Raw genomic sequence first — 25,352 nt, forward strand, 5'->3', positions numbered from 1 at the left:
TCCTATTTATGCGACATTACTACCATGATAGTTTTCCATGCATAAATTCAAATGGAAAAGAAGAAAGAAAGCTCTCAAATCATACCGTTACCAGAACTCAACCTCTTTTAAAATCCCAATTGAGGTGGGCCGCATGTATTATGTGTACGTCTTCGACGGTTTGATATATTTGTGGATAAGCACTCAATTCATAATCGGAAACTTTCACCTCTCATCGGCACACCAAATGGAAGATTCAAAAACGTGATTACATGTATAGGTCATCAATGCTGTTAACTACTATCTTCGCAGACTAATTTATGAGCTAGGAACTTCTCGAATCGATTGACCGAATAGGAAATTAAATAAAGCCACATTGGGCAAAGAGGCGAAACTCTTACGGATATATCTGAGTGATTGAATTTACAATTCGTTTGTGTAACCTAAACACTAGGCTAGAGAAAATCACGTTTTTGTCGGCTATCTTCATGACTCTTGCTATATTTTCACGATTATAAAACTTAATTGGGAAGCGCTTGTCATCAATAGTGATTTCCACCTACTATTCACATTTTAAAGTATTTTGTTTATATCATTTGTTTCTATATTTAGCAGGAAGGAAATATAAGCTAATACAAACATAAATCATGATAGCCGAAATACCTGTACTCAGAAACATGGGTATGATAAGAAAAATGGTATAGAACAAAAAATGTATGAAATACTAAAAAATGAAGTATTTCCGTGTTAGACGTGGCCACATGTATGCAAGTATACTGATGCATTCACCTGAAACCCATTTCAACAATCCTCACTCATACTCACTAAATGTTCCGGCCTTTTAAAAGATTAATGCTGTATTTATTATCATAAATCTTTCCAATTTATGTTTCTACACGGAAGCGTACAAATTTACTCTACAGACAGGAACATTTAGTAATAAGCTTTAATGTAATGCCTACATGAAGTTGAATGTTTGATTTAAAACTGTCCGTGATGTGGTAATTCTGGATTTTGTGGTTTTTCTTTTCCCTTGTTTAAACTAATATGCCTCCTTATTCCCCTTTTTCATTTTCCACTCCATTTTTTTTCTGTTTGGTTGTAGTTAAATATAATAATCAGTGTTAGACTTTCTGTTATAGAAGAAAATATGAATACAGTGAATTTAAATCTATGAAGAAAATGCTATTTAAACATAAATGTTATGTTATTACCATATTCGAATGATTTGAAACTTCGCCCATCGTGACCTTAAAGATAAACTCAAGTACTGGTAAAAAAAAAAAAAATTCTCACAGAATCAAACAAAACTTACACTGAATGTTCAAGATTACAAATAAATGACATGTGCCAAACAATTTTGGAAGAAAATGTATACTGGCTGAGTAATGAGCATAGAAAGACAAGGAATCAAGGTAGTACTAGCCCCGACACCATGTGTGTTGTCCCATATATAGCTTTCTATGTGAGTGCTTGTTACTTTACCAAGACTCGGTCAAATTTATTATGATTTTGATGACTCCAGAACCTTGCCGTGCACACCAATACTTACATGCTACATGATCAACTGTTTCTGATCCTTTCCACACCTTTTCTTTCACAATGCAATCGCATTACCAGTACTAAAGTTTATCTTTAAACGAATAGGTTGTGTTTGCACATTCATAACATCGATTCGTAACTTTGTTTTGTCTTTACTCTCCTCCTAGATGAAGAGCTCAGCTCGATCTGTCAAGGGGCACAGAACTGTGGAGAATGTATATCTGTTAATCCAGAGTGTACATGGTGTAAGGAAGATGTAAGTTATATTATTATTATTATTATCATGATTGCATTATTAGTATAGTAGTACATGTAGTTGTAGAAGCAGTAGTAGTAGTAGTAGTAGTAGTAGTAGTAGTAGTAGTAGTAGTAGTAGTAGGAGAGTAGTAGTATAAGTAAGTAGTATTGTTATTAATATCATTATTGTTATTATTATTGTTGTTGATATGGTTGATGTTGCTGCTGCTCTAGTTCTTATTTGTTATTGTTAGTTTTATTTATAATTTGTTTACTTAAGGACTACGATTTTGAATGGAAGGATAAGAATGATAATTAACGCGGAAGTATTTAGTTCTGAAAGAGGAAAGAAAGCACATTCAACATTGCTCTTTACAATAATCATGCCTCATAATGATAGTTAATAACATGTGACCAGAAACCCGTATATATCTGCAATTAGTATCCTCCTAGACACTAATCTGTTATCTACTCCAAACACGTCTGTAGATTTCAATCAATACCCTTGCTAATGGCCTTTCGCTGGTAGCAAGCAGAACATCAAAACCGTCTCATTCCCAGCTGTTTGATGGTGAAGATATTCGCGATAACACATCACGAGGGAGCGGATGACTTTAAAGTGTACCCATCACCATATATATTGTTACCCTGTATGTTAGGAGTTTCATACATCTATACTATACTCAAAATATGATTCTATAAAGAGATAGGCTATTGCGAGGTTATTAAATACATCCTTAGATTGCATAACATCGTCTTGTGATTAGACTACTTGACGCACCCGTACGCGCTCGCCTAGATTAGGGACTTTTAGATTTGCGTGGACTGATACGTGTGACGTCCGTTCAAGGCAGAGCGTTAAATGGACGTCGATCGTAGCAATCCACGTTGTCGTTGTGCAAATCTAAAAGTCCCTAATAATGAACTCAAGTTAGACTTGGGTTCCGGTTTATGTTATCCTTTACTTTATCCATACTCTTTTACCGTTAGCCAATATATTGCCTGGTAAAGTTTTCTGACATTGATTTTATACATTTAACTGTTCATGATTTATTTATTTCAAGTGATTGGTACACTTTAGAAGCAGAAAAAAAAATCGTCTTCTACGCACACGTAATTCATATCAACGTCGACACAGTGAATGGCGATTTAATGTAGCTCAACAAGGAGGGAACTTTTTAGGCACTTTGACATTTTTGTGAGAAATAAAAATTCACGAATACCTGATGATAACAAATGGGAGCTGATACCGATGGCCTCTCCCTTGTAATGTTACCCGTGACATTTCAAAATTGGGTAAGTCCTGCGCTATCGGCCGACTATTAAGGCAGGAGGAGAGATAAAGTGGCGGGAAACACATGACTTCGGGAGTGGGGGATGATAAGACTTTGTTATCGGTTATCGAAGCAGCTGTTGACGAGGTCTGAGAACAGAGAGTTTAAATACTGTCTGAAAAAAAGACATTTCTCTTCTCCCACTCCTCCTCCTCCCTCTCCCTCTCCTCCTCCTCTTCCTCATTCCCCCCCCCCCCCGCTATACCTTTATTTTCCCCATTTCTGTATGTCTTAGCGTTTAGTTCAAAGCATTTAAAAATACTCTGAGAAAAATGAGCAATGTACTCCTTTCTCTCCCTCGCCTTCTCCTTCCCACCTCCTCTCCGATCACTTTCATCGATCGTTCTTTGCGTCCAGTTTCTCCTTCTTTTTCTCATCCCTCTTTTGTTCCCTCTTTTGTTCCCATATTTGTCCCCACCTCGTCTTTCACTGTCCCCTTTGCCTTCCTTTCCGCCTTCTCTATTTTCTCTTTCATTTTTCTCGTCGACCATTTCATCCATCTGTCCGTCTAAATATAAACATCCTTACCTTCTTATACCTACCTTTCCTTTCAGAGTTATCCTCCCTCATCTTCTCATCCATCCATCATTCATCTTTTCTTTCAACCATCTCCTCTGCCTTCGCTTGTTCCTCTCCCATGAGAGGATAAATCCCACCTTACCGCCTCATCTGCTCTCCGTACCCCAAGGTGAACGAACGGGCAATCGAGTCCTCAGAACGACGTCCTCATCCCATCCAATTTCTATTTGCCGAGCATCATGAAATTCTAAGCAGACAAAACATTTGGCCAACGTCCTCACAACCGTCAAGAGCAAGACGATCGAGGCGCGCTCCTATGGCTAGCATTGAATGCCATAAAGATCAAACCAACTGAACGATTGATTGTTGAAAACACGATCGCAAGAATATCGGTAAACCAACCTAGGCAGGCCTTGGCCGTACCTACTGAATGTGCGAACAGTGCAATGACGTATTACGAAATACGAATATGATTTCTGTGGCATTTACCATATGATATTGAAATTGCCCTAAAAGTTTTCTCAGACGTGTTCGCGATATTGTTTAATTCTTGATTAAGAACAGATTACTCTTTTTGGTCGGAGACAGTTTTTATCAATCAGAAATCGAAAATAATCCACCAATCGATCGAACCATTTAGCCCAAAAATTAGATATTAAGGAAATTGAAGTATCGGAGTTGCTTTATATGTATATGAAAATCATGTAAAGATGTCTATAATGTTTTGTATTGTGCGATAGATGAATAGCTCATTGTCACTCTCTTAAAAATCTAAAAATCAAATTGATCCGAAAGTAACAAACTGAGTGATCTTTCTTTTTATGTTCTACCACATATGTCCACATTCACATAAAAAAGACTAACATCAGACATACCTTAGAGCAAACAATAAGTAACATTACTTCATGGGCCAGACTTGTTCGGACTGGACTCGGTCTGGAGCCGATCTGATTGAGATATAAGATTGATCGAAAAAGATCGATCTTTTGGGGTTCAATCTTTATGGCATTGGGTGCCAGTCATACGCTCCATCTCAAACGTGAACTTCCATTATGGATCCGCGTTGTGGAAAATGAGCCCTGTGATATCCTGGGACCTTCAAAGTGTTGAGTTTGTTTAATATGCACGGTCACGAACCCTCATTTTCAATTCCTTGCCTCCTGAAGCTTCTCCTGGTAAGAGCTCTTGAATGAAGATGGATGATTTCCATAGTTGTCTTCCATTTTCCATTGCAAATCGAATCAAATACGTCCCTTTCGCCTCATGGGAAATGAATTTATCATTAAACATTCAGCCATTGTTCCTTTTAAACTGTTTAAACATACGAGGAGAAGTAATCACATTTAAATGTCAAGTTTATACACTGAAATAAGAGAGAGATAACTCGAATGTACCAATATTATTATATCTGTCAAAAACAAAGTGATAACTCTGACTCTTTACAGAAATCTGAAGGCTAACAGTCATAGCCAGCAAGTTGTGACTGATTTAGCTATGTCTGTTTGATTCGTTTTCTCTGCAATGTTAAGAACAATTAAAGAAGTACCAGTGTACAAACTGTACATTTTATACATAACAAAAGAATACATATTTTTTTTAAATTTTAAATTAAGCAAAATGATAGCAATTGGGAAGATTGTAAAAGTAAGATTGTGGACAGCATGACCATGGTGACTTTACCTTTATAATATACATAAAAAGAACATCAAGGAAATTCTGTAATGGGATTGTGCAAGGCAACGATTTCTTGCCCCCCCCCCCCCCCCTCTCCACAGGGTTAGGGTCCTTCATGCGAATTATAATAATGTAGATTTATGATGTAACAGTTGATGAAATACTAAGAATTTGGTGACACTTTTACCACAGAAAGAAGATGTGCTTGGCACGAATGATCAATCTTGAACACAGCTGTCGCTAGCGGGAATTACGGAAATCTTGGAAAATGGATGAGGGAAATTGTTATTTGCTACTTACTGCAGGCAAAGCCGTGAATATTTGTTCTCTTGTTCCACTTCTTTACCAAATCCCCGTGATAGTTTCCATGGAAACCCAGTGTCCCCGAAAGACTTCCGTGCAACCGAGACATGATGACTCAACTCACATTGCAACATTTTAGTTAGAAACTCTTCACCGTCTCTTAACACATTGAGTCCTTGAACAGGGTGGCTCATGTATTAAGTCTATGGGAATCAAACAATTCAGCAGTCAACGGGTTAACAAAGAGATGGAAAACACTCCAACGTCTTCTTACCAGAACACAACATATATGTTACATGTCTGTATAAAGAGAAACAACATAAATTCATTACCCTACAGACGACATCCTTGACTATAAACAGCTGGCTATGATCATTCAGAGGATATTTGGAACACATTTGGATCATTTTGTTCTACATGCCGAAGCCGAATTTTGTAGGAGAAGACAGAATAAAGGGTGAAATAAGTAATTTTAATTTTGATACGGTGTAGAGGCATTTTACAGCTATAGAGATACGACCATATGTGTATGTTTCTGTCCGGTAATATTCATGGTTACTGAAAGAGAGTTAGGCGTTGATTGATGAGTCTTGTGATGGGGAATTAGTTTAGGAATGACAGTTCAACGAAACCTCGTTAGTAGGGAGTTTCGTTCTATTCACGGGGATACAATCAATTTCGAATATTATGTGAGATTAATAGAGCTTAGGAGATACGCAATTGTCTCGCATCCAGATGCAACGAGAATTATGTTACCATAGCAACGGATGATGCTGGAAATCTTTTATTCACGGTCGAACTACGGAGAAAAACAGGAATGCCATTTTACGGATCTACAATAAAGGTCGATTAAGAATAGTGGAATTATTTACCGGGAGGCTGCAGACGACGTTGCCTCTCTCTTTTGTAAAGATTTTCGAGAGGGAAAGAGGGATTTTTGTCATCGATTTTTGCATGCTTTGGCAGGTGGTCCGCTCAAGCAGCAATTTCCTTCGAATCTGCCCCTCTCGAAGGAGAATAGTTCGTGCATGGTAGATATAGAGCGCTGAGCCCATTCCATTCGTGACGTCTTTGGTCAAAATATTCACCAGTACATGCTGTTTAACAAAATACGAACATTTAACACCGACAAATATCTTGTATTAGTGTAAAAATATGTCGTATTGAGAATGAAAATAAGAGATTGGGGTTTTCATTTTGGGGATCATTAATACCCTCTAAATGTGCAGGATTCGATATTTCATATTAAGGATCACTTCACTTTAGAATGGAAGTCCGCACTTAATATGTGGAATCCACTTTCTGAAAAATAATTCACACCACTCTGGAGTAAATTTCACTCCTATTAAAGCGGATTCAACTCCTGAAAGAAGTGATCCGTTATATGATTCCTAAAAGAGTGCATTGTACACTTCCTTGCCTTAGGAGACTACAGAATAACACAAAGGGAGAGCATTACCATAAAGAGGATGTAAGGAATCACATCAAGTTCTTTTCACATTCGCCGTTTTTTATTTTTATGTTTATCCATCATTCCCCTTTTCCTCTGACATTCTGCCAGCTAGTTTTCACTTTGAGTTTGATAATGTACTTTGATTCAGCTAACGGGGATTGACATATCTGGCTTCAGTCTTTGTTGTGTCGCCTCCTGGGATCTTCCCTTCATTGTCTTCTTACCCCTCCCCTCCCTAAAGACCTGCCAAAAGGTATCATGTTCGAGACACTTGAGACAGTAGAAAATGTAATGTTGAAAACATGAGAAGAAGACAAATAAACATGAAAATGTTGATTTTGAAAATGAGGGGGATTCAAAAATTAAATAGCGCAGATATGTGAGTAGGACACGAGGGGTATAGGAGACAAAAATAGGTAACAAAGCTAAGTGGTACATTATGCTATCATGACATTTGATGGAAAAGAAAAATTGGAAATGATTGAACAAAGAGAAAGAGAAAAAACTTAAGAAAGTCACATAATATTTTTGTATTCATGCCATAATTTTAGGGAACCGTCATCTCTTGCATTGCCGGCGTCACATATGTGACGATTATACATTGCTCCAGCATGCAATATATTTAACGGGGGCCAATTTGTATCAATGTCTAGAGCGATGATCAAGCATTCTAGATGTTTAAGAATTGCAATAATTGTGCTAAAAAGACGTTATCAAAATAGCAATAGTAGCAGAAGCAGATATAGACGTAGTAACTAAATAAGTAATAAATGTATAAATAATAGATGTAAAAGTAGTACATTTAGAAGCAATAGACGTAGAAGCAGTAGATTTAGAAGTATTAGATGACACAGTAATAGATGTAGAAGTAGTAGATATAGAGTTAGTAGATGTAGAAGTAGTAGATATAGAAGTAGTATATAGTAGTAGCAGTAGTAGTTGCGATAATCATGTAGAAAAATAGTAGAGGTCTTAGTAGTAGCAGTAATAGTTAATGCAGTTGTGGTGATGGTGGTAGTAGAAGTAGAAGTAGTAAAAGCAGCAGCAACAGTACAAGTAGTATTTAGTAGAAATAGACGTAGAATATTATAGAACAATGTTAATACACTGTGGTAACCGCGCAACAAAAACATTCAAATACAAACCAGGAACAACTCCAAGATAGACCCCATCCTTTGGATGTCATTTCAAACTTCAACTGTCGTTAGAAAGTACCAAATGAAGCAGGCTGCAGCATAATTTACCACATTGTCATATGCAAGTTCACCATGGGGTGAAGTAGTTGATACGAGAAGGCCTTTGCAGTCGAGTCAATCTTGCAAGTTCGGCGTTAGCGATGTAACCTCTCTCTCTCTCACAGGCGTTGCGGTCGGGTGTGTTTGTTCGCGGTTATTTCGTTGGATGTTTTTTCTCGCGCTTTCGAGCAAACCACCTTTTCGAAGCTGTCAAACTGTATGGCGATTCTTTTTCTCTATAGTCTCTAAGATCTTAGATTGGTTGTTGGGGTGAGCAAGAAAAAAGAAAAAGGGGAATAATGAAAGACAGAAGAAGGAAGAGAGAGGGAGAAAGAGAGAGAAGTAAAGAAATAGAAAGTGGGAGAGAGAGAGAAAAGAGGGGAACGTTCTGTTTTCGTAGACAAGAGCAGTAGTATTCATCAAGGCCAAATAAAAGTCGCAACATTTACCCAACCCTATCCAGAAATTATATTGATAACATGTAATCATTGATTTCTACCCAATTTCATTATTTGGATTGTTAGGATGATGATCGATGATGATCATGATAATAATAATGATGATGTTGTAACAGTCACGTATGATGTTCTTAACCATTTTCTTCTTCCAGGTATTCGAGGGGCGAAGATGCGATCTTGAGATCCTCTTGCAAGAAGCTGGATGCGGCAACATCACCAATCCTCTTCCGTCTGTCGTACCCACAGAAGTAAGTGACACCCCAGCACACAGGGCATGCTCACTGCTTTTGTTTCTTTTTACCCAGGTGCAGCTGTGCGTACACATAACAATGTAGGGAACTTTATCATGCCCCTTGTCCATTGAACACGAGGCGTCATTTCGATTGCGCTATTACCTCCACCATTCGCACCTGTTACGGCGATTAGCCCAAACGCCAATTTTGTTAAAGGATTGTTTGCATTTTGTACTCCCTTTCGTAATTATATATCTCTTATATGAAGTGCGAAAGGCCGCACATAGACACTGACGCATCACTACGTCAGGACAAATAACGCCTCGTGTTCAGCGGGCTCACTGAACTTTACCACCGACGTAAGAGGAGATGCGGCTTATCCATAGTGTGTATGGTGCATATTGGGACGAACTCGGCAATTATGGTCAAACTAGGGATGTTTATAAAAAGGCGATTAGCGTCTTATGTGAGATAAAACCGGTACAATGTTACCCTAAAAATTCGCTGATCCCGTAGTGCCAGAATGATCGATTGCTCAACGTTTCGGGAGCGTGCAACGTAGGGGAATGGTTTTAAGCTAAGTGATGGATCGGTCCTGCCGGATTTAGTGTCCGACCCATGAAGAAGCTCAGGTGCTTTGCCATTAACGGAGACCAAGAGAAATAAATGTAGTCCACGGAGAACGTGCCCGACGTATATCTTGTCCGTTTGTGTACTGGTCATGCGATTACATTGTGAAAGAAATTGTTCTGGAAGCTATTGGGAATACTTGTAGGACCTGAGAATCGGTGTATAGTTTTTTAATGATCAAAATGGAAAAAAAAGTGATTCAGCTTTCTTGATAACCATATATACACTGCACAAACGAAAATTGAACAAAACTAAAAATCCATGAAAGTTTGGTTCAAACTTTTCAGATTTTTCCTCGCCATCTAGGCCATTTGAAGAGCAATCCCGTTCGGGGGACATCGCTATGATATTCTTACAAGTTAACATTAATACAAAATAGTAAAGCTCATACCTTATTTGTCATCTTGACTAGAACCCAACCCTCTGATTTAACCAGGTGGTCGTGCATGTCTACAGGCCTTCCTACTATTGTGTTCAAACGTTAATTCACAATCAACATAGATATCCCAACTGTCAATATAATTTTAAACATATCCACATTATGACGCTTTGGATAAAATGTAAGTTTTTCCTTATCGCTAATGTTGTAATTGGTCGACCACTATTGCTTTCTATTTTTCCAGAACGAAACTTACAATCAATTATAAAGAATTCTTTAAAAGCATTAACAAGATTAGTCAAACATCTAATTTTAAAATTTGTGTAGAATATTTGATTGATCGTCTCAAAGGAAATCTGTATTAACTTGATTGAATTTTTTCAAACTTGTTGCCACGTTTCCACTATTCCGACTATAAGCAAACCAAATGTTCGTTTATGTAGTTAATGTAAGGAAAATTCACTTTTAAATTGCGGAAATAAAGAATGAGAAGACTTTTTAAGAGAAACCCAACCCCTCATTTATTCATCCTAGTACGTAAACGGTCACGCAAGCCTTACCGACAACAACTCGACGAAACGACAGGGGACAACATTTAAATAGTATGCCAGGGAGTTGGGAAACAGCGCGAAATGTATACAGCGGTGATACATTTTCTTTATTCGACGCGTACTTAAGTATCCGAGAAAGAGGGTGAGGAGGATGGAGAGGAGGAGGGGGAGAGGGATGGTCGGTGTCGACGATGTCAAGTGGGGGAATGGATGACATTGGTGATGGAGGGCGTCATCGACTTCGTTTCTTGAAAGTTTATGTTGACTGTCCGGTGAAGTCTTGTTTCGTCCATACCCAGACACCTGGTAGGAATTTATTCCTTGAAATGCTAGAGCACCGTATGGCAGCCGTGCTAAAGCCAGGGTAATAATCGGGAGCGCCAGGAGGGTCAAATCTGACTGACATGAGCGCTATACAAGAACCCACTATTATTATTATTATTACTATTATTATTATTAAACTCCTGCACACTAGAGTGCGTAGGATGCAGGGTGCATGAGGTTTAGTTTGTGGCCCATGACATTTTTGCTTCGGTTTAAGTTGAAATTATTATTGATTTTATTCCAATAAGGGAGTTTACAGATAGCACATGGTACAAATGACCCCAAATATCCACAGATCTTTTACACATGGAGAAGTTTCACTTTGAGCATCTTAGAATAATAACTGCCAAAGTCCTAGATGTGCTTCATAAATACCTTTTATTTGACCTCTTGAAAAGAATACTTCTACCTGCGTATCATAGAATGTTCCGTTGGCGCATAAATGAATAATGTTACATAACTTTCATGAGCGCTTATCCAGTATTCATCTCTGTAGGTTTTACCAGTTTGGTACAAATGACCTTTATCTGCCCATGCGCAGATTGTATCTGTAAACTCCCTAATATAGCAAGACAACAAGCAAGACTTGAAAAACGTCCGTCTGAAGTCATTACAGTAGACCAGTTCGTAGTTAGCTTTGGTACAAATGACCCCCAAATATCCACGAATCTTTTAAACATGGAGAAGTCCCCCTTAGAGCATTTTAGAATAATCACTGCCAAACTTATGGAAGTGCTTCGTATGAACACTTTTTGTTTGCCATCTTGAGGAGAGGAACGTGGATAAATTAATTATGATTACATAACTGTCATTCATGAGCACGCACGGTAGTTTGTACAATTTTGGTTTAATTGACCTTTATCTGACCATGCACATAATTATAGACTGTATCTTCGAACTGGCTTATTGCCTTGTGCGACACCCGTTGTAAGTGCGAAAATGACAGATTTGACAATGAAATAATAGACTAAGATTTTTATCCTCCTGTAATTCCCCAATTATATGATTAGTAGTGACAAGGGCACTTGGAGTTCATTAATAAGCAGATCTCGAAAATTATATTAGCACGACACGTTTCTAAAAAAATCAAAAAAATCTACCCACGTTATGTGCCTTGAACATGTCGACAGTATAAGCAGCTGGTAGAAATTCTAGTTTTTTAATCAAAATAATGAAAGAGAAGTAGTCGTAAAGCATGAATCACAATTAATTTGGTAGTGAATCATGTAATGTATTATGCAAAGTTTGCAATCGTGCAGTTGTCTTGTCTTCACGTCCACGTCCACAAATCGGCACGTGGGTTATTGTAATTTGAAAATGCCTTGCGGTAAACATAGTTGACCAGACAATGTATATATACATGATGAATAGTCTGCTCAGCAAATTGATGACGTATTGTGAATCATTGTAAGGAGACAGTAGCAGGAATGGCCGGTAGTCTTATCTTTTTCCAAGATTTTTCCAGAAACTCATCGCTTGTAGACTGAATGCTATCTACAGTATAACAATATTACATTCGATTGGACACTTCAGATTGGACATTTTCCACCCATCAGCATAAAAAAGCTTATCTGTTAAATGACAATGGATACATTCAACTGCTTCCATTTCCTCTGTGTATGTGTTGACCTTTCATTCGAGGACCGTCCCCACTTCCATCGCTATTTCGAATGTGTGTCCCTACGAGCTATGCGCAACCCCTGTACACCCGTTGGTATATATATTTTGTATTCGTTACAAATTCATGTGCGCACTGTGGATCGCATGCGCGAACAGAATGGCGCCAATTTCTGGACTTGAGTTGAGCATGCAACAAGCATTCTGCACCGTCTGTTTATACGGCTTTCTCTCATCGTGCTTTCCCCCATCAATTGTTCCACGCAGTCTCCCGTTGCCATGGAGACCATATTCTCTGATGCATTCAGCCTTGTGTGCAAGAGTATGCCATCGTTTCCATTTCTTTTGTTTTCGTCACGTAGGGCAAAGCCTGTCTTTTCGTACTGCTCTTTTGATACGTAACGTTATAATGACATACAGTTTTGCAAATTCATTATTTATCACAGAGTTATAGAATAAAAACTAAGCTGAGTCATAATTACAAGCTGATATGCACATCCGTTCTACGTTCCCACTGAAACGAAAATGCATTTTAAATACAACCGTTCCCCAAATGTGTGATTTACTTACAAGATTTCATTGTTTATTTCGAAATGAAAGCAGATAAATGAATGAATAGAGTATCCATTTTTTCGTTAATATAATAAATCAAAGATATTTCTCCCCAAGTGTGTGCTATGGTAATAGCATCACATAAAAGCCTATTGATCATCATTTTAAAGAGACATAGAGGGAGAAGGAGAGAGAGAGGGGGGGGGGTGGGAAAGAGACCGAGAGAGAAAGATAGAAAGGAAAGAAGGGAAGAGAGAACCAGTGAGAGCGAAGATGACCCACTTTGAAACAGCGTGAGGAAGATTGGTCAAAATGAGTAATTGTTGGGAAAACGTGATGAAAGGACAAGCTTCACCATTCCCCTCACGGAGGCGGAGGTGAGTCAAACATTGTTGGTACAGGGGTAACAGCTCTATATATTGAACAAAATGGGGTTGGAAACTTGGAATGATCAATAAAAGAGCGACCATCAGCTATTTGTGATGAATCGAGATATAAGAGGGTTTGAGCAATGGGTCCATGGTTTGAATCACACTGAAGTGCGTGTTGGTCATTTGTTTCGATGTCCTTACTTCACCGTTCCGTTTTTCTTATTTGAAAATAAAATGTAGAGAGAGAGAGAAAGAGAGAAGTTGGAAAAAAGTGGTGGGGTGGGATAGATAACAAGTTTGCCTAAAGGGGGCACACATGTGAGTAATTCTTCCAAACGAGAATATTTCACCTCGTGAAATAGATTTTACCATGTCACCCATAACCTTTACATATTTGTGTACTATTTTTAATACCAATTAGTACCAATCCTATAAGTTTCTCCAAGAGACCATCGATGCGAGCGTTCACGTGACAAAATAATAGAGAAAGATTCGTTTAATAGAATACTTGAATTATTATACTTCATGACCATCTTACTAATGACCATGAAATAGTTGTAGACTGATTCGGGTTTTTTTTTCTTCCAATAGGACAAACCGCTGAGTGAGGCCAATGCTGATCTGGATGCAATCGTTCAAGTCAAGCCTCAGATGATGAGGATCAAAGTACGACCGAGTAAGTACAATTTGCAATTTTCGTCATGTAATGAAAATGAATGCAAAAATCTTTAAGTATACCATGTTACAAATTATTGGAGTTTGAGTTTTTTTCTTTTATTTCACATGAAAAACAACAACAGTGTAATTTATAATAAGGTAGAAGTGTAATAATTAAAAAGCAAAGTATACAGACAATACAGACAACATTCACCTGTTACGAATAGTCAGAATTTTATTTGCATACATCTCGTATTGTTAGGTGGGGCAAGCTAAAATGTTTGTCCTATACCTAGCTGGCTAGCAACCACTAATTTATCCAATTTGCATTCTGACTATTGAAATACATTTATTCGTAACAGGTGAATGAAATCATTTTTAATGAGGCACTTAACAAAGACTTATGCATTAGCTTAGAACGCGATCTCATAGACTTTCAAAAAGTGTCCGCAAATTTATATAGTTGTATGTCCGTACGTACGAATGTTAGTAGCGAGAGGGGGGGGGGGGGGGGGTAAGCAATATGTACGAGATGAAAAATTTCAAGCATATACTATTAAATGCATCTCAATTATGTGAGCCTAATCGTTCCAAATCTACAATTTTACCCCTTCCACACTAGTTAACACATTTATCAGTACACAAATGCCAGGTGAGTTTCCTATTTGATGTAGGGATGTTAATTTCATTGCTGCAATTTTCGTTCCAACTTTGCCAAGTGGACGTCGAACCTCTCAATGCGATGTCGTGCTTGTTTGCAGATCATGCTGGCAGGATAAAAAGTGGCGGGAACCCAATTATTGAACGTGGTCACTTCTGTTTGCTCAGAGTCCACAAGAAGGCGGGAACTTGCACTTTCGACCGACATGTAGCGAATTTTTAAACCGTTGCGTAGAATCGATAACAATCCGCATGAAGTTGATGTACCTGCATGGGTCGCATTTACGGCTGTGTAATATCATGTTAAAGGTTGAAAATACCCTGTCCTTTAAACAAGTTTCCCTTGCAATCGAATGGCAAGAGTATTTAAAAAGATGAAAAAGTAGAGGTCTGGAGGGAGAAGGAGGAGGAGCAGAAGAAGGAGAGGAGAGGGGCAAAGTGTAAATGAGATTAGTAAACCCCTTCCCACACCCTCTTTTGCTCTCTCACCCTCTTTTGCTCTCTCACCCTCTTTTGCTCTCTCACACCCTCTTTTTCTCTCTCACATATCATCCACCTAATATCACCCCCCCCCCACCCGACACCATACATGCAACATACCTACATTTGTTTTTATATAGCGCAAAATACCAACAAAAAATGCTAATGCGGCTTACTTGAAAAATTGATACTTATGTCGGTTTCTTTTTTGTGTGTTGGTTTGTTTGTTTTCGGCAGTTAGATATATATCAATAATTATGTATACTTTCGTTTTCATGTTTCAGGGGAGCCAATCAACATAAAGTTGTACGTGCGCCAAGCCGAAGACTACCCTGTCGATCTCTACTACGCTATGGATCTCAGTCACTCCATGAAAGACGATCTGGAAAACCTCAAGGGTCTCGGAACAACCTTATGTAAGTCAGAGCATCGTTTCGCGAAACCGTCAGAAGCAGGGACATTAATTTAATATGAGAGTTTAACCGAGCCAGTTCGAATCGAGCACAATCTTTTTTAATGGCGAATACTGCTCTGTTGAGTAAAGACAAATCAAATGAATATGTGCCATGTTGTAAGCAACCGAAGCCAAGTTCGCCAAAATCTGTGTATATAGATGGCTTTGGTCATCAGTATAAATTTGCCGGGTTGTACAACACTGGTTCCTTCGACAGTTATTGCTCCATGTCAGCTTCCTATATACTAACCGAATTCCTATAATCTTACCACAAGACCCAGCCCTATACCTTACACTAACCTTAATCCTGAACCGTACCTAAAGCCTAATTGCAAACCGTCCTAGTGTCATACTTTTGATGGAGAAAGCCTAAAAACAATCGTCACAGGAGCTTATCCCCTGGAAAATAATACATTCATAATTTCAAAGTACACTTTCTTAAAAGATTGTTTGGAACAAACGGTTAATAAAGCTCTTCAAATAACAGCGCTGTCTTTCAATCAAAACTCCAACGATTTGTTAAACATTGCGTTTACGTACTTTCTCAATAATTATTGTCAACCTTCTTTCTTTTCAATACAGCGGAAGAGTTGAATAGCATAACCCGGGACTTCCGGCTTGGGTTTGGCTCATTTGTGGATAAGACAGTTCTACCTTACGTAAGCACTGTTCCCGCCAAGTAAGTATATATCACAGAAAATGTTTCAAATTTGGGCGGAATGTGTTAGCGGTATTTTATTCATTTTTTGTTGTTGAATAAATATTGATGTATAAAAACTGACCAGCAGCACAAGCTCAGAGGGTCAGTCAATATAGAAGAAATACAATATGACAAAGGCATTTAACATGATGATACAAACATCAAGAGGAAACAAAATATAAAGTTAAAGAATGATAAATTACCTCAAATTATTTCAAATAAGGGTGAAAGTACAGATATAGAAAATGAGAAGGGGGACAGGAGATAGATAGAGAGAGGGAGGGGGAGAGAGAGAGAAAAAATAGATAGATAGACAGATTGACGAAATAAATAGACAGAGAGATAGAGAGAGAGAGATTCAAGATGAACTCAAGTGTGTGAACATGATAATGTATATATTGGTGATCATCAGGATAATGGTGTTGGCTCCAAGGGATCATTACATTGCGTCATTGCATACTCTAATTGGGCCTATGAAGGCAAACAACTCCTACGCCAGTAATTCAATGCATTTTAAACAGTCCATTTCGCGCGTCAACCACCACGCCTCATTTATGCTGACGGAGTCCTGCGTCAGCAAAGCGACCCCTCGTGTGCAACACGCTTTACAGAATGTTTATTAATGTGCGAAGAATGATGAGTCAAACCCATATATTCCTGAATTCAATGTGCCCTGCGCTGCCCTGAACAAGGAAACAACACATGGTGCTGTTCATCTAATGGACATAAGCTAGGCATCGTAAAAAAGAAGGAAAAAGAAGAGCACAAACAGTCGTCCATGTACCCTCATATTTTGATGAGAAGGGTTCGGGTTTCCGGTAAAGATGCAGAATCTGATATATACTTCTGAGTCTCAAGTTAGGGGTTCATGACTGTGAATTGTTAGATTGTAAAGTTTAACGTGATATCCGCCTATGTTCATGGTCTACAAATACAGACAGTTCAGAAATAATCATACCATGATATTAATATCATAAACGAATCTGTCTAGGCCTAAATTTTGAAAGGCTGATTATGTACAGTAGTACATAATACATTGTGTATGTGACAATGTTTTGAGATTATCAAAATGATTGAAATTGACTCAACCTTGCTCACTGGAAATCACTCAAAGTCAGTGACTCTGCCTATATCTCCTCTCTTGCTTTCTTCATTTCTTTCTCTCTTACCTTTCCCCTCTTTCTTCTCTTTCTCAAAAGCTAAATACCAAGATTATTTTCTTTCTTCTCAGACTGATTTCGCCATGCACAGGATGCGCTAGTCCACACGGATTCCACAATGCACTACCTCTAAATCAAGATCCATCGCTCTTTGCTGTAAGTTATTACTCTTCTTATGTTCATACGGGTTTTTTAATCTCATTCTGGTGTTCGTACCTAACAGAGAGACCTTTTTACGTTGAAAGGCGCTGCTTTTGCATTATTGTACGATACCATTTGCTGTGTCAAACTTTAATTGGTAATTGAATATTATCTGCTTTGACCAACTTTTTTATATAATATTGGACAAAATGGCGTCCCGGAGGTTGATTCAGAAGGCGGACGTTTGTTGTAATACGGGACGTTCCCATACAATACCAGAGGTTATCTTGCTTATCAGGCTCCTCTGTATCTCTCTCGAGTAACAAATCCGTACCTACTATCTCTATAAAGTATAATTGGTGATAAAAAAACACACATGGTATCATTACTTTTCATGCAAAGTGAGGACTGACGGAACCATATGCAATTGTGTTTATAGCCATCTTGTGATAGCGGATATATTAGTAATTCCTCCAGCTGTTCGAGAAGAAAAGCCGTTTTTAAGGATGATTTAAAGGGACCATAGTAATCATACGTGTATTGTAGTGAATGTAGAACCTATCACTCTCTCCGTTGCTAACGTCTGTCTATTCTTTATTTTCAGAACCGTATCACAAACACGACAGTGTCTGGTAACTTGGATACTCCTGAGGGCGGGTTTGACGCTTTGATGCAGATTGCTGTTTGTGGGGTATGATACCAAGACTACTACTCATTATCAATACCAATGTCATTTATATTCAAACATGACTTTCATCCAACCAACCAACCTAAGATAATTTCAGTAGTCGTTTTCCAACATTTTTTTTTATGTGCGAAAATAACAATTGGTCATGTTATCAGAACACGATTTCTTAGGCACTATAATAAGATGTTGACTTTGCCCTTAAGTCGAGTTCTTGAAAGTCGTTGTGATCATAATTTGTGCCATGTTGTATGCACATTGCTGTTCATGGGGATAGCATCCAAAGACTACAACTCATACCGATGTCATTTACATGCAATAAATGTCAGCAACTAATCTCCTGGTAGTAATTGATATAGCTTTTTATGAATTGTCACTTAAACGCACAGATATGAATCGTCATTTTATTATTCTTGTTAATGGCCAAAACTCTGGTTACAAAATCATCTCTTTTCCCCTTTTATATCTGATTTGCAAGATCATTTTCATTTTCTACGCAAATGGAAACAAATTATCGACAACATATCATTGTCAGGCACGCTATAGAGACCTCGCCTGTCTCACCGTATTCCTTTCCCTCCAGATCATGTTGCAATGCACATTCAAGCAATCAAATATTCACAAAGGTTTTTAGCTAGCCTTGATATCTGTGTTAAATATGGCGCAAAAATCTTCCTGTTTAAACGCCGGGACAGTGAGATGCTGTCAACATCCCGTTTCCATGCCAACGACTACGTCAATTATACACCAGATACATGTCACATTGTCGGTGGTGAGAAGAAGACCGGGGAATTGGATGATGACTTTTGTGTCAAATTCGCTCACGGAGGATTCGCCGATCTCCATGGAAACCAAAGTGGTATTTTTTGTATGAAGATGATTATCGTGAGGGTATGCATTTTTCATGACACCTGTCAGCTCGGTGCGGAGAAAGTGTGTCAAGTCATTTTCTCCTAGTAACAAGAAATGTGTGACACGCTATTTCTATTTGCCTCGCTTTTTCCATTTTTCATTTTCGCTTTATATCCTTGTCTACTCCTCTCTCTCTCTCTATCTCTCTCTATCTCTCTCTCTCTCTCTCTCTCTCTCTCTCTCTCTCTCGGTCTTTATTTAAATGCTGGGTCATTACTGCTTCTTCATTACACTGTATATAACTAAAATTATCAATTCTAACTTATCATCTCTCCATCTCTTCTCTTCTTCATTAGTAATTTTGTATCTTTTTTAAAAATCCATTCCCTCAACATTCTCTGTATACGTAAGAACATGTATTTTTATTATTTATATGAATATCCATTTATATATATCAGTCTGTCCGCCTGACACACTTTATGGCTGTTCGTCTTTTCGTTGTCGATAATTATAGTTATCGATTTAAAAAGTGTCAATACATCAGTATCGGTCAAACATTCTGCCTCCCCCATTTTTATTGTGTACACCTATTCAATCATGTTTTAATTGACTCAACTTCAGTGTTGTATATTAAAATGGAAAGAAAGTCAGAGATTATAATGATATTTGAAATATTTAACAATATATTGATCCTTGGTTTGACAGGAGGTCATCGGTTGGAGACCCAAAGCTCGCCATCTGGTCATCTTTACAACAGACGCTTCATTTCATTTCGCGGGAGACGGAAGAGTAAGTTGAATAGAACTAGAAACATGTATTAAAGTTGTGTGATATGGTTGCAAAATTAGAAATACACATTATGTTGAAGATAATGACAATTATAAGAAGCTCATTAGGATATTATTCATTAGATAAGATGATGAATACAGAACAGATAAATAAACAAGCGTTTTGATGACTCCTTGTGTTTCACTAAAGTTATGTTAACATACAAATTTGGAAAATGATTTAATAATCCCTCTTGCGCTCCATCTCTTTCTCTCTCTCTCTCTCTCTCTCTCTCTTCTCTCTCTCTCTCTCTCTCTCTCTCTCTCTCTATCTCTGTCTCTCTATATATCACTCTCTCTCTATCTGTCTCTCTGTCTGGCTCTCTTTATCTATATCTCTATCTATCTCACTCTCTCTTACGCCATTTACTCCACCCTCTCGCCCTTTGCCTTTCTCGTTATGTTTATCTCTCTCATTCTCTGGTTCTCTCTCTCTCTCTCTCTCTCTCTCTCTCTCTCTCTCTCTCTCTCTCTCTATCTCTTATCAGCTTGGAGGCATTGTGGAACCCAATGACGGTCAGTGTCACATGGATCCTAACACAAACATGTACGACTTTAGTACCCTGCAGGTAAGTTTTTTTAAAATCTTTTAAAGAGTCTTTTCAAGTAAGTTGGTTTGTTGGTTTGTTTGTTTTACCTTACTGTATTACCCGACCGACCTCTTTAACTCTCCTCAGAGGGACTTGGTAATGAGGATTAATGCCTTTACCACAGGTCACTAGCGCATCGATTTGGATTCGATCCCAGTAATCACACAGCTTTCCTAAAACAACACGGGCCTAGTTATAGTACATCCTTTGGAACTGAGCTAGCCAGTCTAGTTAATTATAAACTTCAGTAAAGCCTTTGATATTATAACGGCCTTATATACGGCTTGTTAAATATCGATCATCATGGTATCAGAGGAAACATGAAAAGTTGGATAAATGGTGTGTTTTTTAACAAAACGCCAACATAATTATATTTCTTCTCGATGGATAAACATCGTCTACCATTCCAGCGACTTCTGGGATCCCCAGGGCACTGTACTCGGTCCTCTCCTATTTGACTTTATTTATTAAATCAAAATACATCTTTGCAGTGATGGTGATGATAATGATGGTGATGACGATGTTGATGATGATGACGATGATGTTAATAATGATTACGATTATTTGTAACCTACCAGCTAACCTGTTTTATTTTCATAATTCTCAGGATTATCCCTCTATCGGTCATCTCAGCGCCAAGCTACGAGAAAACAACGTCATTCCTATTTTCGCTGTTACCAGGGACCAAACGCCCCTGTACATGGTCAGTGTACTGTCTCAAATTGATTGTAAAGTAGCAGCACACAATGAAACTTAACCCTATTTAGCCCGGGCTATTTTGGAACTGCATAGCCCGGGGGGGGGGGGGGGGCTTCTCAGGCCCCCCCCCCCTATGATCTCGGCCGTGAAACGACCGATCGCCGCGAAAATTTGCATACATGTCAAGTGAAGTGTATAGGTTACTATGGTAATTTCAATTTTTTGAAAAATTCACTCATTTGCATATTTATGGTAATTTATGCAAATAAGGTCATCAAATTCACATTTTTGCCCATAAATCAGACATTATTCATATTTAAGCATTCTTTCTCACTACATATATTTGTTAGACCATTTGGAATAATAATACAACACAAAAAATTGAAAAACCAGGGTTATTCTTTATGTTATCTATTGTTTTGATAATTTCTTATGTATTTCTTTGTTTTTTTAACTCATGTATTTTTATTGTTTTTGTTGTTTTATTTCATTTCCAACTATAATTCAACTATTTTGACCCCAAAATAAACACCTTAACTATAAACAAGACCAAATAACCAATGTTTTATCTCTTTATTTGAAAAAATGAGATTTCCATATGTTTTGTACACAAATCACAAAAATGAGCGATTTTCTGGCTGACATGCAAAGACAAAAGGTCATGTGACTTTGTAATGGTAGGTCTGATTTTCGAAAAATTTCTTTCAAAAGATGCGCAAGACTCGAAAGAAAAAAGTCACAAAATTTCAGTGCAAGATTTTCTTGCGTTAAAAAATTATCGCGAAAAATGTCGAGGGGGGGGGGCTTCTCAAGCCCCCCCCCCCCCCCCCCCCGGGCTAAATAGGGTTAACAGAAATAGTAATGGAGTAGGTTGAAGGGATGAATGCCTTTTTTGATAATTTTAACGATTAAGTGGAATCTTGTATAGCGCTCGATATTAAGTCAATTTTAAGACAATGAAATGAATTTATTTCAATACGCATTTTACGTTATCATAAAGACGAAAGAAATACGACGAATGAATTATACACTTTTTGTCTATCTGGTTGTTATGTTTTCTACATGTAAAATTTATTTTTAGATAATGTAATAAATGTTAATCAATCGTCGGTAGAATCCTGAGTTATGTGCATAATTGTCAACTAAATGTATGCAAATTGTAAATATTCATTTCAAATATTATCTTACCTTATGTGAGCGTTTGTTATTTATCTTTAAGTTACCTTTTGTTTCAAAATGCAAAACAATGATTAAAGTCAAATCATCGATTTAATCATGCAATTTTAATAATATTTTTTTTTTTTTACAGAGTCTGGAGAATTACATCGAGGGAGCGACAGTCGGGACGCTTGACGAAGACTCTGGAAACGTCGTGCAGCTCATTCGTTCAAATTATGACGTTAGTGAGGCCCAATTAACTAGTCATTTTATGGAGAAAAAAGGGGAAAGTAAAGGCTATATTCCCATGCAGGTTCTTGATACAAACTATGACGTAAGGTTTAGATAACTCGTCTGTTATGACGGTTATAGATGATGAAAAAGGGAAATTACATACTTTCTGCACAGGTTCTTCCCACTTTATGATGATTAGGCCCAGTAGTTGAACATATCGGTCGTTTTCATTATTTTGATGTACTTGATGCAAGTAGCAATCGTTTATACTAGAAAACAAAACTTGCTTTGACGTGATATGCACAACATTATTGAAGACTGTTCATGTACTATTTATGGTAATCAATTCCTAACCTACCTTTACCCATGCTTTACCTAATAATTGCATGTCCGACATAGCCCATGTAACTTTCAACCTTGCGACAAGTTCATTAAATCTTCATCACATTATAATTATGAAGAGTATTTTAGATATTGATTTGAATTTATTTTTTATAAAGTATGTGTGACAGGTGGAATCTGTAAGTTGTGGGGGAGGGGTGGGCTTTAGATGTCTTTAAAAATAATTATCAATCATCATTTTTTTTTTGGTTACACTTTCAGCGAATCACATCGCAAGTCCGACTAACGTCAACAGCCCCCGATGACGTCACACTCTCCTACCGAGCGAACTGTAAAGACCAGACATACGAAGACACGAACGAGTGTTCGGGACTGAGTCTAGGGGACACAGTATCCTTTGATATCACCCTCACGGCCGAGAGGTGTGTCGAAGGCGGCATGACGAGGTAAACGTCGTTCAGATATTATGACGGCAAAACCGCTGCCTTTGTTTAAAGTATTAAAAGTGTAATACGCTTAAAATTAAAGCCCCACCGCACTAGTTTGGCAAGGAGGGATTAGACTTCCATGCATGGTCACTGACAGGTGGTTATCTCATCAAATAAACTCTCAATTAACATAAGAAAAAGAGGATCATGGGGATCGACCAATAGTTACCGATTAGGCATTGTTTGCTATATAGAGGGCGCAAGTAGCTATTATTAGTAATTAGGGCTTTAATGTATGTTAGATAGATTAACCACACAGCTCAGAGATCTTTGTTGTGCGCAGTTGCCATTCATTTGCAATGACAAAGCCGCGGTGCTTTTTGCGATAACTGAACGAGCCTTTAATGTGCAGACGACACTAGTAATCAGGAAAAGAGATCAAATTGTATCGGTTAATACAGATTATCGCAAAAAAATATGCACATATTCTATAGCAGGAGCGGCGATCCCGGGGGGGGGGGGGGGGGGACGGGGGGGGACACCGACCCCCCCCCCCCCCCCCCCCCTCAATTTTTTTAGGGGGGGATCGTCCCCCCCCCTCAAAATTTGAAAAAGTGCAAAAAAAAAGTGTATAGCAAATACTGACTAAAGACTGCAACAAACTTTAAGACTCTGGACGGCACTGGACGGCACGTGAGTGCAGCGTTTAGACGAATAAAAGTGCATAAATCTTCTCGCTACGCTCCCTCGCATAATATTCTTCAAACAAGTAAATAATTGTAGAAAAGTGAGTGTGAAAAAGGTATATTGCTTGTTTTTATACTATTGTTTTGCTAAGGAATGTTATTTGTTAATACAACAAAACTTCAAAAACCTGTAAGGGGGTAGTCACTTCCATTACCTTCACCCCTCTCGTTCACTATGCTCCCTCGCACTGGCGTAATGATGGGGGGGGGGGGGGGGGGGGGTTGGTGGCAGTTTCCCTCCTAATAACATTCAAACGTGGTTTATTTCTAATTTGATACCAGTGATTTACAAATGATGCTGAAATGGCATGGTTTTTCCCTGAGCTTCCGGGGGCTCTGCCCCCTGTACCCCACCAAAGGCACTAAGACGGGCCCCTGGTTGCTCATCTGACCGTAATTAAATGTCTAAAACCCCTGAGCTTCCGGGGGCTCCGCCCCCTGAGAAGTAACAAGGGCCCCTAAAGCGGACCCCTAGATGCTCATCTGACCGTTATAAAATACCTCAAACCCCTGAGCTTCATGGGGCTACGCCCCTGGACCCTACGCCAATTTACACTCCACTCGCTTCGTTCGCTTTGCTCTACCTGATCGAAAATACTTTAGCCCACCCCCCCCCCCTACTTTGAAAAACGTTCCGCGGGGCCTGCATGTACCATGTAAGAGTGGGGGTGCAGATTTTTTTTTCTTCCCCCCCCCCCTAAAAAAAAAGAAGGTTTTTGCTCATTACGCCACTGCTCCCCCGTCCCTCGGATTTCGTCCCCCCGGTCATCAAGAGAAATCGCCGCCCCTGTTCTTTAGGGAGTGTATCAAACTATGAGAGGGCTGGGTATTTTAGGGGGAAAAGAAAAATGTCTTGAAATGTCATGGGGAAAACGCAATTATTATTTCTTGCTAAATTCAAAGTCAGCCTACAAGATTTTAAAGCATTTCAAAATAACTAGTTAAGGGGTGACATGAGTGCTACTAAGCAATTACATGTGATATTTTTTCTTTCCTTTCCATATAATCAGTTTCAACATTGGACCAGTAGGATTCAATGAAGAACTTCAGATTGAGCTAGAAGTGACGTGTGAATGCGATTGTCAGGGATTAGAGGTAAGTAAAGGCTACTGTGAAACATTCATCCACTGCATTCACACCTCTTCCCC

The 25,352-nt window shown here is 38.4% G+C and overlaps 1 protein-coding gene across 1 annotated transcript in view; it reads left to right on the top strand.

Moving 5' to 3' along the window:
- Positions 1 to 25,352, top strand: part of LOC767502 (integrin beta-1-A) — a 59,719-nt gene that overhangs the window by 23,622 nt on the left and 10,745 nt on the right. The window contains exons 3-15 of the mRNA XM_030990084.1: positions 1,689 to 1,777; positions 8,887 to 8,982; positions 13,983 to 14,067; positions 15,473 to 15,604; positions 16,225 to 16,321; positions 17,574 to 17,658; positions 18,248 to 18,334; positions 19,886 to 19,969; positions 20,496 to 20,576; positions 21,205 to 21,300; positions 22,606 to 22,695; positions 23,292 to 23,476; positions 25,215 to 25,299. Of these exons, the coding sequence (XP_030845944.1) occupies positions 1,689 to 1,777; positions 8,887 to 8,982; positions 13,983 to 14,067; positions 15,473 to 15,604; positions 16,225 to 16,321; positions 17,574 to 17,658; positions 18,248 to 18,334; positions 19,886 to 19,969; positions 20,496 to 20,576; positions 21,205 to 21,300; positions 22,606 to 22,695; positions 23,292 to 23,476; positions 25,215 to 25,299 (1,292 nt within the window). The remainder of the gene's footprint in view (positions 1 to 1,688; positions 1,778 to 8,886; positions 8,983 to 13,982; positions 14,068 to 15,472; positions 15,605 to 16,224; positions 16,322 to 17,573; positions 17,659 to 18,247; positions 18,335 to 19,885; positions 19,970 to 20,495; positions 20,577 to 21,204; positions 21,301 to 22,605; positions 22,696 to 23,291; positions 23,477 to 25,214; positions 25,300 to 25,352) is intronic.

This window comes from Strongylocentrotus purpuratus, unplaced genomic scaffold (assembly GCF_000002235.5).
Source record: "Strongylocentrotus purpuratus isolate Spur 01 unplaced genomic scaffold, Spur_5.0 spur5_scaffold_19, whole genome shotgun sequence".
Classification (NCBI taxonomy): Eukaryota; Metazoa; Echinodermata; class Echinoidea; order Camarodonta; family Strongylocentrotidae; genus Strongylocentrotus; species Strongylocentrotus purpuratus.